At 35.9% G+C, this 15,694-nt stretch overlaps 1 protein-coding gene across 1 annotated transcript; it reads left to right on the top strand.

Moving 5' to 3' along the window:
- The first annotated feature begins 13,845 nt into the window (after nt 1-13,845).
- LOC110319265 (olfactory receptor 5G3-like) lies at nt 13,846-14,892 on the top strand. The gene has a single exon (XM_021194734.1). The coding sequence runs from the start codon at nt 13,866-13,868 to the stop codon at nt 14,808-14,810; it is 945 nt and encodes a 314-aa protein (XP_021050393.1). The 5' UTR covers nt 13,846-13,865; the 3' UTR covers nt 14,811-14,892.
- The last annotated feature ends 802 nt before the right edge of the window (nt 14,893-15,694 follow it).

The raw sequence follows: 15,694 nt of genomic DNA, 5'->3' as shown, positions 1-15,694 counted from the left end.
AGACATAACAACAGAACCTAAGGAAATCCAAAGCATCACCAGATCCTACTACAAAAGGCTATACTCAACAAAACTGGAAAACATTGATGAAATGGACAAATTTCTAGACAGATACCAGGTACCAAAGTTAAATCAGGATCAGATTAATGATCTAAACAGCCCCATATTCCCTAAAGAAATATAAGCAGTCATTAATAGTCTCCCAACCAAAAAAGCCCAGGACAAGATGGGTTTAGTGCAGAGTTCTATTAGACCTTCAAAGAATACCTAATTCCAACTCTCCTCAAACTATTTCACAAAATAGAAACAGAAGGTGCTCTACCCAATTCATTCTATGAAGCCACAATTACTCTGTTACCTAAACCACACAAAGACCCAAGAAAGAAAGAGCACTTCAAACAATTTCCCTTACGAAAATTGATGCAAAAATACTCAATAAAATTCTCACAAACATAATCCAGAAACACATCAAAAAGATCATCCATATATAGAACATATGTAGATAAAGTCTTTGTTTGTTTTGTTTTGTTTTGTTTTAATAGAGCTTAAAATCTTGGCTCTTACTATGGTACAAACACAAAATAGGAACAGTTTTTTGGACATTGGAGTTCATTGCAATAAGGCTGTTCTTGAATGTCCCTCACATCACCAAAGGATTTTACCTCCATAGTAGATAAGCTGAGAGTTGACAGTTCTGCTGCACCAAGGAATCAATTGTAGGCATGATTTTTGGATACAGACTTCCTGCTATAGTCAAAGCTATTTGACTTGAGTGATTGTCTTCATTCTGAGCCCTCAGGGAACAGGTTACATTCATTTACGAAGTGGTCTGTGTATTAAGATGGTCTATCCATGAAGTCATTCATCAAGTGTTTCAATAAACAATGGTTCTGCTTAGAGTGTGGCACAGACATTAGGTGAGGGTAAGATTCTGATTCATTGGCTGTGATTATTTTGAAAAGAATAAGAGTAACGTATAAAGTCCTCTTCTTCAAACCTGATACAATAATTATAAATATCAAGCAAAGCCTTCAGTCTCACTCTTTTCTGTTCTCTTACAAGTCTTACAAATTAATTGTCTACTTTTCTTTTGGATGTATAAGTAACTTTGAAATATGTAAGATGTTATGAAAACTATAGTATAGTGTAAAAACATCAATAAACAATCCTAATGGAGAGGCTGAGATAGGAGCATGATGTCGAGACCATTATGTGGCCCACAGCAAGACCCTGTCTTGTCCTGTACAAACAAGAAGAAAGTGTATATGGATTGAACAATATTGGATCTATTTCTCCCAATACCAAATTAGAGAGACCACGGGATGACATCTGACAAATTTCTAATTTCTCATATTTTTGAATTTCAATCGATTAGGGTATATTGGTAATATTAATTTTCATATTAAAGATATTAAGGAAAGGAGTTTGCTACTTCCTGTTAATTTTCTTGTTAGAGGTGGAATTTGTTTGTGTGGGTTTGTTGAAAGATTACTTTCTTGCTTCTTCTAGGGTGTAGTTTCACTTCTTGTGTTGGGGTTTTCTATCTATTATCTTTTGTAGGGCTGGATTTGTGGGAAGATATTGTGTAAATTTGGGTTTGCCATGGAATATCTTGTTTTCTCCATCTATGGTGATTGAGAGTTTTGCTGGGAANAGTNGCCTGGGCTGGCATTTGTGTTCTCTTAGGGATTTATGACGTATATCCGTTGGTCTTCCTTCTTCTTGAGTTTCATGTGTTTTGCAAATTGTATCTTGGATATTCTATGTTTCTTCTAGCTTTCATAGTCTCTGGTGAGAAGTCTGGTGTAATTCTGGTAGGTGTGCCTTTATATGTTACTTGACCTTTCCCTTACTGCTTTTAAAATTCTGTCTTTTTTTTTTAGTGCATTTGATGTTTTGATTATTATGTGACAGGAGGAATTTCTTTTCTGGTTGAGTCTATTTGGAGTTCTGTAGACTTCTTGTATGTTCATTGGCATCTCTTTCTTTAGGTTAGGAAAATTTTCTTCTATACTTTGTTGAAGATATTTACTGGCCCTTTAAGTTGGGAATCTTCACTCTCTTCTATACCTATTATCATTAGGTTTGGTTTTCTTGTTGTGTCCTGGATTTCCTAGATGTTTTGGTTTAGGAGATTTTTTTCTTTTTGTGCTTTCTTTCACTGTTGTGTTGATGTTTTCTATGGTATCTTCTGCAGCTGAGATTCTCACTTCTATCTCTTGTATTCTGTTGGTGATTCTTGCATCTATGACTCCTGATCTCTTTCCTAGGTTTTCTAACTCCTAGGTTTTCTAACTCCAGGGTTGTTTCCCTTTGTGATTTCTTTATTGTTTCTAGTTCCATTTTTAGATCCTGGATGGCTTTGTTCAATTCCTTCACCTGTTTGATTGTTTTTTCATGAAACTCTTTAAGGGATTTTTGTGTTTCCTCTTTAAGGGATTCTACCTGTGTTCTCCTGTATTTCTTTAAGGGAGTTATTTATGTCCTTCTTAATGTCATCTGTCATCATCATGAGAAATAATTTTAGATCTGAAATTGCTTTTCCAATGTATTGGGGTATCCAGAACTTGCTATGGTGGGAGAATTGGGCTCTGATGATGCCAAGTAACCTTGGTTTCTACTGCTTATGTTCTTATGCATGCCTCCTGCCATCTGATTATCTCTAGTGCTACCTGTCCTGGCTATGTCTGACTGGAGCCTGTCCTTCCTGGGATCCTGGTTGTGTCAGAACTCCTCAGAGTCAAGCTGTCTCTGTGATCCTGTGATTCTGGGATTCTGGGATCCTGTGATCCTGAGATTCTGGGTGTGTCCAAGCTCCTGGGAGTCAAGCTGCCTTTGGGACTTTGAGATCCTGGTGTGACCAAGTTCCTGTGATCCTCTGATCCTGGGCATTTTAGAGCATACAGGACTAGAGCTGCCTATGGGTGTTATGGGGCTGGCCCTGATCCTCTGATCCTGGTGAGCCTGGGAGTGGAGCTGCATCTGCATGTTGTGAGGCTGGCTGTGGAGTTTGTGCCCAAGGCCTGCTCAGGGTGCCAGCCTAGACTGTCTGTTGAGGTTCTTGATCCACTTGGCCTTGAGATTTCTACAGGGTGATAAATGTGGATCACTTGAATTCTTCTACATGCAGATTGCCAGTAATACTAGCATCATTTGTTAAAGATGATTTCCTTTTTCCATTGTCTTGTTTTGGTTTATTTTTATCAAAGATCAAGTGTCCATTTGTGTGCTGGTTTATTTCTGGATCTCCAATGTTATTCCATTGATGAATTTGTCTGTTTCTGTACCATTATCATGCATTTTTAATCACTATTGCTTTGTAGTACAGCTTGAGGTCAGCAATGGTGATTCCTCCAAAAGTTCTTTTATTGTTCAGGATTGTTTTGCCTATTCTGTTTGTTTGTTTGTTTGTTTTTGTTTTATTTTCCATATGAAGCTGAGAATTGCTCATTCAAGGTCTATAAAAATTGTGTTGAAAATTTGATGGGAATTGTAATGAATCTGTAGATTGCTTTTGGTAAGATGGCCATTTTCACTATGGTAGTCCTACCTATTCATTAGCATGGGAGATCTTTCCATCTTCTGAAGTCTTTGATTTCTCTCTTCCAGGGATTTTGACTTGTCATACATGTCTTTTGCTTGCTTGTTTAGAGCTACCCTAAGATATTTTATACTATTTGTGGCTATTGTGAAGGGTGTTGTTTTCCTAATTTCTCTCTCAGCCTGCTTTGTATAAAGGAAGGCTACTGATTTGTTAGAGCTAATTTTATATCTAGCCACTTTGCTAAAGTTGTTTATCAGCTGTAGAAGTTCTCTGGTGGAGTTTTGGGGGTTGCTTATGTATACTATCATCTTATCTGCAAATAAGGATACTTTGACATCTTCCTTTCCAATTTATACCCCCTTGATCTCCTTTTGTTGTCTAATTGCTCTAGTTAGAACTGCAAGTACTATATTGAATAGATAGGGAGAGAGTGAACAACTTTGTCTTCTTCCTGACTTTAGTCTGATTACTTCTAGCTTTTTTCCATTTAAGTGATGTTTGCTATTGGTTTGCTATATATTGCTTTTATTATGGTTAGGTATGTGCCTTGAATTCCTGATCTGTCTATGACTTTTAAAATGAAGTCTGTTATATTTTGTCAAAGGCTTTTTCAACATCAAGTGAGACAGTCATGTGATCTTTTTCCCTTGAGTTTGTTTATATAGTGTATTCAGTTGGAGGATTTTCTCATATTGAACCTTCCCTGCTGGGATAATGCCTATTTGATTATGGTAAATAATGTGTTCTTGGGTTTGGTTTGTGATGATTACTCAATAGTATTTTTGCATTGATATTCATAAGAGAAACTGGCCTGAAGTACTCTTTCTTTGGTGGATCTTTGTGTGGTTTTGATATCAAAGTAACTGTGGCTTCATAGAATGAACTAAGTAGTGTTCATTCTCTTTGTATTTTGTGGAATAGTTTGAGTAGTGTTGGTAGTAGATCTTGTTTGAAGGTCTGGTAGAATTTGGCACTAAAACCATCTGGCCCTGAGCTGGTTTTGGTTGGGAGGTTTTTAATGACTATTTCTATTTCCTTAAGGAGATGGGACAATTTAGATAGTTTACCTGATTTGTCTAGAAAATCATACATTTTGTCGAGATTTTCCATTTTTTCGAATATACCCATTTAGAGAAAGATATGATCTTTTAAAATATCCTGATCCTGTTGTTATGTCTTTCTCTTCACTTCTGATTCTGTTAATTTGGATACTGTCTCTGTGCCTTTAGTAAGTTTGGCAAAAGGTTTATCTATCTTTTTGATTTTCTTAAAGAACTAGCTCTTCGTTTTCTTGACTCTTTTTATTCTCTTTATTTCTAATTAGCTGATTTCATCCCTGAGTTTGACTATTTTCTGCCATCTACTCCTCTTGATTGTCTATGCTTCCTTTTGTTCTAGAGCTTTCAGGTGTGCATTAAGTTGCTAGTGTAGGATCTCTTCAATTTCTTTATGAAGACACTTAGTACTGCGATTTTTCCTTTTACCACCGCTTTCATTGTGTCCAGTAAGTTTGGATATGTAGATATTTTCTTCATTTACTTTTCAAATGCTATCCCAATTGTTCCTTATACCCTCCCCCACCCATCCCCCAGAGTAATTTTTTCCAATTTTTATTAGGTATTTACTTCATTTACATTTAAATGCTATCCCCAAAGTCCCCTATATCCTCCCCCCCACTCCTCTACCCACCCACTCCCCCTTCTTTGTGTTCCCCTGTACTGGAACATATAAAGTTTGCAAGATTTTCTGGGTTTTAACATCTCTCTTGAGAAGTCAGGTGTAATTCTGATATGTCTGCCTTCATATGTTACTTAGTCTTTTCCCCTTAGAGCTTTTAATATTTTTTCTTTGTTCTGTATATTTAGTGTTTTAATTACTATGTCACAGGAGATTTTCCTTTCTGGTTCAATCTATTGGGTGTTCCTGTATGTTTTGACCATCTCTTTAGGTTTGGAAACTTTTCTTCTATGACCTTGGCCCATTGTAGTGGTAATCTTTAACATCTTCTAGTCCCATTATTCTTAGATTTGTTGTTTTTTTTTGTGTGTGTTCCAAACTTATTGGATATTTTAGGTTCAGAACATTTTACACTTGGTATTGTCTTTGACTGATGCATCAATATCTTCCATTGTATTTTCTATGTCTAAGATTCTGTCTTCTGTATCCTGCATTTTTCTTGGTAATGGCTCTGCCTGTAGTTCCTGTTCTCTTCCCTAGGATTTCTATCCCCAGGGTTGCCTCCATTTGCAATTTCTTTATGGTTCTTTTTCCATTTTTAGACTTTAGACCATTTTGTTCATTTCCTTTACCTATTTGATTCTATTTTCCTGTATTTATTAAAGGGATGTATTTATTAAAGGGATTTATTTGTTTCCCATTTAAGGGCTTATAGCTGTTTGATTGCGTTTTTTGTTTTTGTTTTTGTTTTTTGTTTTGTTTTGTTTTGTTTTATATTTCAGTAAGGTAATTTTTATATCCTCTTTAAAGGCCACTATCACCTTCATGAGATGGAATTTATGGTGAGAATCTTGCTCTTCAGATATGTTAAGCTATCCAAGGCTTGCTAGGGTAAAAGGACTGTTTTTGGTTGGTGCCAATTGTATTGACTTCTGTTTATTATATTCTTGTCCTTGCCTTTTGGCATCTGGTTGTCTCTGGTGTTAACTGGCCGGGTGTCTCAGATTGGAGCAGGCCTCCTTAGAGTCAGGTAGAGATGTGTGTCCTAGGTTACACCAGTTCTTCTGGGAGACAGTGGATCTAGTCTCTGGATAAAGCAGGCTTCTGTGTCTCTGGTTAGAGCAGTCCTCCTGGAAGACAACTTTACAGAGATCGTTTGCAGATGTAGACAGAATGGGTTAGAGAATAAGAACAAGCCAGAAGATTAGAAAAGATTGCCAGAGTTAGTTTGAGACCAAGAAGAGTAATTTGGTATATGTGTGAAATCAGAATAAATTGGTCAGCTTAGAGAAGAGTTTGAGCCAGAAAGAGCTGAGTTGAAGCAGATAACCAGATTTCAGTGGCTGAAATATTCTAGACTTTGGTTAGCAGACCGAAGATGGAAGATTAAATTGAATGGAGGTCCTAGGGATAGTTAGAACAGAGAAGGAAATTCTCTGGTTCAGCCCAATTCATGCATTCACAAATCTTGGGTACAGCTCTCACCACATCCCATCATCAGAGAAAATGAAAGTTACATTTACAAATAGGAAGAACTCAAAGTATTTTTATTAGCAAATCATTTAGTAGTAAGCATATGATACCTTATAAATTCCAACAGGAAGCTTCTATAGGTGGTAAACATTTCAGTAGCTGGATACAAAACTGCTTCATGAAATCAGTCATTCTCCGATATGGTCTCAGAAATTAACCAGACACACAGCATCTTTCATGATAGCCTCAAATAATATAAAGTATTTGGGGGGTAACTATAACCAAGCAAATGAAAGACTTACATGATTGAAGCATCTTACATGATTAAAAAAACCTTCAAGTATTTTAGGAAAGAAATTGAAGATGATATCAGAAGATTGAAAGATCTCCTATGCTCATAGATTTGTAGGGTTAACATAGTAAATATAGCCAGTCCACCAAAAGCAAACTACAGATTCATGCAATCCTCATTAAAATACCAACACAGTTCTTCATATATTTTGATAAAAAAATTCACAGTTTCATATGAAAAACAAAAAACCTAGGAAAGCTAAAACAATCCTTAATAATAAAAGAATTACTGGAAGTTTGATCCATTTTAATTACAAATACTACAGAGTTAAATTTATAAAATGCATGATATTGACAAAAACAGACATGTGGATCAATGTAATCAAATTGAATACCCAGACATAAATATTCATAACTAGGCACCTGATTTCTTATAAAGAAACCAGAAATACATATTGGGGAAAAGACAGCATCTTTAACAAATGGTTTTGTCAAACTGGACATCTGCATGTAGAAGAATGTAAATAGACCCATATTTATTACCCTACACAAAACTCAAATCCAAGTGTATAAAAGATCTCAACATAAAACCAGATACCCTGAGCTTCATAGAAGATAAAATGGGGAAGAGCCTTGAACTCATTGTCACAGGAGATGACTTCTGCATAGGACAAGAACTCAAGTACTAAGATTAATTAATAAATATGACCTCATGAAACTGAAAAGAATGGAAAAGGACACTGTTATTCAGGCAAGGAAGCAGGTTACAGACCAAGAAAATTTTGTTATTAATTTATATAATAAGTTGATATATGTCTCCATATTATACAGAACTAATATATAAAGTATATGAAGAATTCAAGAACATATGTATTAAAAACCCAAATAATACGATTAAAAGTAGGGTACATATTAAACAAAGAATTTTCAGAGGAAATTCAAATGGCTGAGAAACACTTAAGAATACTTGCTCAACTATATTTGAACAGTTTTACTCATAATAGCCAGAAACTGGAAACAACCTATGTGTTCCTCAACTCAAGAATGGATAAAGAAAATGTGGTATGTCTACACAATGCAATACTATTTATTCCACTATTAAAAACCAAGACATCATGAATTTTGTAGGCAAACAGATGGAACGTGAGACTATCATCTGGAGTATGGTAACCCAGTTCTAAAAGGACCTTTATGGTATGCACTCACTTATAAGTAGATACTAGCCATAAAATTCAGGTACTATGTTATATTCCACAGACCTAAAGAATCTAAGAAGGAAACCCCAAAAAAGGATGCTTGAATCAAAACAAAAACAAACAAAACCCCCCAAGTTCATCTAAATCAATTGAACAAAGCTCATATGAACACAGAGACCTATACAGCTCTGTGTCAGGTATTCTGCACATATATTATAGTTTTCAGAGTAGTATTTTTTATTAGGTATTTTTTCATTTACATTTCAAATGCTATCCCGAAATTCCCCTATACCCTCCCCACTCCATGCTCCCCAACCCACATACTCCTGCTTCCTGACCCTGGCATTCCCCTGTACTAGAGCATATTATCTTCGCAAGACCAAGGGCCTCTTCTCCAATTGATGGCTGACAAGGTCATCCTCTGCTACATATGCAACTAGAAACACAAGCTCCTGGGGGTACTGGTTAGTTCATATTGTTGTTCCACCTATAGGGTTGCAGACTGCTTTAGCTCCTTAGGTATTTCTCTAGCTCCTTCTTTGGGGGCCCTCTGTTCCATCCAATAGATAACTGTGAGCATCCACTTCTGTATTTGCCAGGCACTAGCATAGCCTCACAAGAGATCGAAAACAGTCTGGTCATTCCTCAGAAAATTGGACATAGTACTACCAGAAGATGCAGCATTCCCTTTCCTGGGCATATACTCAGAAGATGTTCCAACTTGTAATAAGGACACATGCTCCACTATGTTCATAGCAGCGTGATTTATAATAGCCAGAAGCTGGAAAGAGCCCAGATGTCCCTCAACAGAGGAATGGATACAGAAAATGTGGTACATTTGCACAATGGAGTACTACTNANCTATTAAAAACAATAAATTTATGGAATTCTTAGGCAAATGGATGGATCTGGAGGATATCATCCTGAGTCAGAGTAGTATATTTATGGGATTCTGGAATGTGTGTGTGTGAGTGGGTGTCTCTTTCGTGTGCCTGTTCTTGGTCCTCTTTCCCTTGTGTTGGTTTGCCTTATCCAACTTCAATGTGATGATTTTGTTTTGTCTCATTTTATTTTTGTTGTTATCTCTTAGAAGCTTGTTGTTTTCTAAAGAGGCACAAAATGAAAGTGGATAAAGATGGCGGGGGAGGTGAGAGAGAACTTGGAGGTGTAGAGGAAAAGAAAACTGTAATCAGGATATATTGTATGAGAAAAGAATATATTTCCAACAAAGGGGGATAATCAATCAAAAGTATAGTCTCTCTTGATAATTACATAAAGTGTATTTAATAACTGGACACACTAGTACTGTTGGTTAAAATGCTCTGTTGATGTTTGTTATACACATTGATATTTAAGTCAAATTGTCATGTCAATTGTTGAGAGAATTCTATTGACATTCCAGATTCCAATTGTGAATACCTTTGTTTTTCCATAAAGTACTATTATAATATTTTGAGGATCTGTTTTCCTCAATTTCCTAAATATTTAGGAGTAAAGATTTTCATGATAATTTAGTCTTATTATGAATATAGAATTATCTTCTTTGTGTGATGGTTCTCTTTGACTCAAAATATGCTTAGTCTAAAGTTAATATGGTTGTGCTTTAATTTACTGCTTCCTATAATACTATAAATAAACACTATAAATTATTACACGACAAATAAGAAACCAATACTATATATACAAAATAAGCTACTAATGAAATATTTTGGGACTTCATGTTAGATCTGTTGAGACAAACAATAAGAATTTCAGAGGCAATGGTGACTAAGATAGGAAATCTGTGTCAGTCAGCACTTTCTTTTTTATTAGATATTTTCTTCATTTACATTTCAAATGCTATCCCCTTTCCTAGTTTCCCCTTGAAAATCCCCAATACCCTCCCCCTCTCCCTCTTCCCCAACCCACCCACTCCTGCTTCTTGGCTCTGGCATTCCCCTTGTTCTTGTTTTTCTGTTGCTGCTAATGTATTTGTGGGCTTTATTTGTTCTTCAGTTTATCAAAACCTTCTTACTTTTCTTGACAATTTCATTTTTGAAAAAAATTTCAACCACTCTAGATTCTTTTGCAGCTCAACAGCTGTTCTAATTTTTTAAACCTAGAGATAAGAAAATCCTTAAATCATATTTATGTCTGGTTGTAATCTGTTCCAGTATGTTCCAGATCCATAATAATGACAAATAACTATCAGTTAAGAAGGACTCAGCACACATGTCTAGCATCTATGTAATCCTGAGATTGTTTCACTTATTTTGGAGAAAAAAGGAGTATGACACAGACAATATTGACATACTTAATATGACAATGAAGAATAAACCTTTGATTGGGGTTTATGCTTAAATTGTATGGTTTCATAAGGGAGGAAGAAATGTCTTGTTCTCAGATGCTGCTGGGACATCACTCTGATGATGGAAGAAAGATGATGATAAGGAGGAGAGATCAGGAACACACACGTACACACAAATATTAGAATGAGATACAGTTAGACAATAATACTTGGCCAAAGTGCTATAAAGATCATTTCAAGTTTATTCTTTCAGGTGTAAATCCTTGAGGGTTAAGTTCCTTGGGGACCTGTCTCTGAATGACTGTGTGCTCCTAGGAGAAGGTCCCTTAGTCTGTGCAGTATATTACCAATGTTAAGATCAGGGTTTCATTCTTCATGCTTAGATTTGTCAGGGTAGGTGGTTCTTCTTCCACAAGTATTTATAAAGTTATTGTTTCAGAATGATTATCATCATGAGGAAAGTCAGATCTTCTATCTTCTAGAAAATGACCATTCCTTTTAAAGTAACTGACAGAGATGCAGAAAAGATATCCATAAAGAAGTGAGTACCCTGAGTTTTGGACTATAGGAAGTTTTGAAACTCGGTGGAGAAACAATAATGGTGTGAAATGGGGGAATATAGTCTCCCAACCCTAAGATACTGATATTTTATTCACAGAATTATCAGAGTTCACAGTTGTTCTATATGACTTTTAAAACAATTTTCTTGGTGTTAAATCATAAAAATGACATAGACATGTTGGGAGCAAGAATATACTACATTCTTCAAAATCATTGAATGATTTTTAAATGCATGTAAGCATCTTTGAAGCATGGTTTTCTAATATTAGAAATATATGTAACTTTATTTTTTCAATTGTAAACTTATATAAATATTTCAAAAAGAGAGCGGAACAGGTTATATGAAAAATTCTAAAATAAAATGTTAGATATGAAAATGCTATGGTAATCCTTTTCTTCACCTTAGGAATGATTCAAAATAACTTATACTGAAATTATTAACAACTAATATGTTTATTAATTTGTAGCCATTTATATTATACTTTGCCTTAACACACTTATATAGTCAGTGCCATGAGAATGGACAAAGAGAATGTAGGACAATGGACAATACTCAAGAAAAATCTAGAGCTGACTGTTTAATTGCTTAAAGTATACCCATACAACATCAACATAATAATGCCATTAAATAGCAAGAAATTGTACAGATCATCATTTAACTACCATTTAAACTTCATATTATTAATAGTCAAGTAACAAACTACATTTTCTTTGAACGCGTACTTTGTTGTATAAGCCACATAGTTTTGATTAGTTTATCATGCATACTGATGTAGGTGATTGGAATAGTTGTCACTATTTATCAATTCATGAGTCACACAAAAATATAGTCTTGAAGGTATTATACTGTTATAAATTTACTATTTCATTTATTTTATTATTGGATTTGATTTGATAGTAGCAGTTATATATTATAATGATTAATTTTAAAAGAATTTATGTACACATGGGAATCCATGGAAAACGACTTTATGTAACTTTAATTTTGTGGATGCTTAATTTTCTGTGCAAATTCCATGATATATTGCCCCAATATTTGTCAAGTCTGTGATATCTAAGTTAAGATCTCTCCTGCTCTTCTATGATAGCATAATTATTTATTGGAAAAAAGTGATTGTGAGAAACATTTACCCTTTCACTTTCTTCTCAATATAACATCTTACATTTTATTTTCTTGATCCACCTTTGAATTCACAACAATCACACACTGAATTTATTTTCTCTTTTCATTGGAGGATCATTTTAAAATGAAAATCATGTTTTATTTTTCTTCAGGATAGTCATCCTTTTTTCCAAGTGTGTAGTTATCTTTCCCCTATCTCTTTATAATGAGGAAATGAAGCAGACAGAAACATGCACAATGAATTATACCTTTACATTATTTTCATATTGGTTATTATTTAGTAAGAATTGGGTACCATATTTAACATTTCCCTAATATATAATTTAGGATGATAAATTTGCAGTTGTATTTATAGTGTTCCCAAGTAGGATTTTATAACTGTGTGCATGCATATGTGTGAGTGTGCATGTGTGTCTCTGTGTGTGTGTGTTAGGTGTGTGCATGTGGATGCCAGAGGAAAACCCCAACTTCTATTCCGTACTGTCCATCTTGAATTTGCAGACTGGGTCTCCAATGGTATGGCTTGCCAAGTGGGAAAGACCAACTGTTGAGTTAACCTAAGGGATTCCCATCATCTCTGTCACTCCTGACCTGGGATAATAAGCATATACCATCAAGTCTAACTTTAAAATGGGAATTCTAGGGAGCAAATTTCAGTACTCACATTTTTAGTCCAAGAACTTAAAAAATTGACATTTTCCAAACCATGCAAGATGATTTCATTATTCCTCCACAGACTAAGATGAACAAATACAGAGTAATATTTAGTACAAGTACAATTTTTAAAATCAAAGAACATATTAGATCAATGCAGAAACTATCTCTTTTAAAATTTTTATTTATTGATTTTATTTGTTCATTTTACATCCTGTTCACTGCCCCTTCTTAGTCACATACTCCCACATTCATTCCCCCATCCACCCTCTGTTCTCCTCTGAGCAGGTGGGGTCCTCCTAGATAATTCCTCCACCTTGGTATTTCACATCTGAGAGGCTAGTTGCTTCACACTGAGGCCTGGCGAGGCATCCCAGCTAGTAGAATATATTCCACATGCAAGCAACAACTTTTGGGATAGCCCCTGTTCCAGTTGTTTAGGACCCACATGAAGGCCAAGCTGCATACACATCTGCTACATATGAACAGGAAGGCCTACGTCCACCTGTGTATATTTTGGTTGGTGGTTAAGACTCTGAGAGCCCCCATTATCCTGTCTACAAGAAAAGCGGGCACAGGGATGGAGCAGAGACTTATGGAATGGCCATCCAATAAGTGGCCTACCTTGAGACCCATCCCATGGGCAAGCACTATTGATAATCTGTTATACTTGCAGACAGAAGCATGCTGTCCTCTGAGAGGCTACACCCAGAAGTTGACTCAGACTGATACAAACTCCCACAGCCCAACAGCGAAGGAAGCTTGGCAACTCTTATGTAAGAATAGTAGAAAGGATTGCAGTTTCCAAAGGGATAGGAACTCCAAAGGTAGACGAAAGAGTAACATGACTCTCAATGGAAGAGAGTTCAGATTCCAAAGATCTCAAGATGTAAGTTGCTGAAGTCTACATAGGAAATTTGCACAGATCTTGTAATGAATATCTATGTTCAATACTGCTGAGATATATGTATAATAGACCTATTGCCACTGATTCCAAAATCATTTGAGTGAGTTTCATAAGTCATAATTCTTATTCTCTTGACAGATCCCAACTGACCAATGGAAGAAAAGAATCAGACTGCCATGCCTGAGTTTCTTTTCCTTGGCATTACAGATAACTTCCATCAGAAGATTGTCATCTTCATCATCTTTTTCTTTGTTTATCTTGTCACTCTTGGGGGTAATGTGGGGATGATCACTCTCATATGGTTGGACCCCAGGCTGCATACACCTATGTACTTTTTTCTCAGTCAACTGTCTTTTGTAGATGTATCCTCCTCTTCTTCCATAGCGCCCAAGATGCTGTGTGACATTTTTGCAGGGAACAAAGCCATCTCTTTTGTAGGCTGTGCAGCACAGATGTGGTTCTTTGGTCTCTTTGTGGCAACTGAATGCTTTCTTCTGGCTGCCATGGCATATGATCGGTATGCAGCCATATGTAAGCCCTTGCTGTACACACTTATTATGTCTCCACATCTCTGCGTGTTGATGGTTATTGGGATTTATGCCATTGCTCTTATAAGTACAATGATACACACAACTTTGACCTTTTGCTTACCATTCTGTGGTCCATATACTATCAACCACTTTTTCTGTGACATTTCCCCATTGCTGTCTCTAGCATGTACTGACACCCAGATGATTAAGTTGGTGTTTTTTGTTGTGGCTGGAGCAGTAGGTGTGCTCACTGGTCTAATAATCCTGGTGTCCTATGTCTGCATCTTGAAGGCAATTTTGAAGATTCAGACAGCCAATGGGAGACAAAAAGCCTTCTCAACTTGTTCCTCTCACTTGGCGACTGTCTCTATCCTGTACGGGACTCTTTTCTTCATCTATGTTCGACCCAATGCCAGTTCCTCCTTGAATATTAATAAAGTGATCTCTTTATTTTACACTGTGGTGATCCCCATGTTAAATCCCCTTATCTACAGCTTGAGGAACAAAGAGGTAAAAGATGCATTCAGGAGAACTTTGGAGAAGAAGCGCTTCTTAAAATGTGCTTAAGATAGAATTCGTTCTGTGTCATATCTATGTTGTTAGGGCAAAATATAAGGCAAAGACCACTAGAGAGAGAACAAGAGGCTGCAATGGAGTCCTTGTTCTGCATGATCACAAACTATTTCACAACCTTGTGACAGAACTTGATATACTACCTTTCAGATTTATCATTTTAATCAATTTAACTGCACATAGAAATATTTTAGTGAATCATGCATCCTCAAGGTAAGAACAGTATTTTGGACACAATATTTTAAATAATGGCTGATGCAAATGAAATTGAATCATGGAAAGTTTAAACCCAGGCAAAAACTTATACACTTCAAAATTTGGGGTAAATACATTCCTAGGAACAGAAGATACTTGTAGGCTTGTTTGTTTTTAAGGATCTACTTCTATGTGTATGTATATTTTGCCTCATGTATGTAAATGTAACATTTGTATAAAGTGTCTAAAGAGTCCAAAATGGGACACAGGCTCCCTTGAATTATAGACAGTTGTAAGCTACCACTTGTGTGCTGGGAATTTAACCCAGGCTCTCTGGAAGAGCAGTGAGTGTTCTGAACTGCTGGGCCATCTCTCCAGTCCCCTATAGTGTTGTGTTTGGTAGGAGAATTTGAAAGTACTTTTCAAAATATCTAGAAAACTGAGATTCTATAAAATTTGCTATTTCTCTTTCAAGTATCATAAACATGTAACCTGCTAAAATTTTCAAATGGAATGTAATAAGCTGCAATATATCATTTACCTTAAAGAATAATTTGACTGTGCCTGCCTCTTTGTCTTCCTTTCATTCTGTCTTTGTCTTTTCTCTGAATCTTCTCTCTTCTCTGTCTTTGTCTCTGTCTCTGTCTCTGTCTCTGTCTCTCTCTGTCTCTCTGTCTCTCTCT

The sequence above is a fragment of the Mus pahari genome, chromosome 3, assembly GCF_900095145.1.
Source record: "Mus pahari chromosome 3, PAHARI_EIJ_v1.1, whole genome shotgun sequence".
In the NCBI taxonomy this organism is placed as follows: Eukaryota; Metazoa; Chordata; class Mammalia; order Rodentia; family Muridae; genus Mus; species Mus pahari.
Note: the sequence above shows the minus strand (reverse complement) of the source record. Positions and strands in the feature narration are given on the sequence as shown.

Excerpts from the sequence above, each read along its gene's own strand:
- LOC110319265 (XM_021194734.1), top strand. The coding sequence starts at position 13,866 with ATGGAAGAAAAGAATCAGACTGCCATGCCTGAGTTTCTTTTCCTTGGC.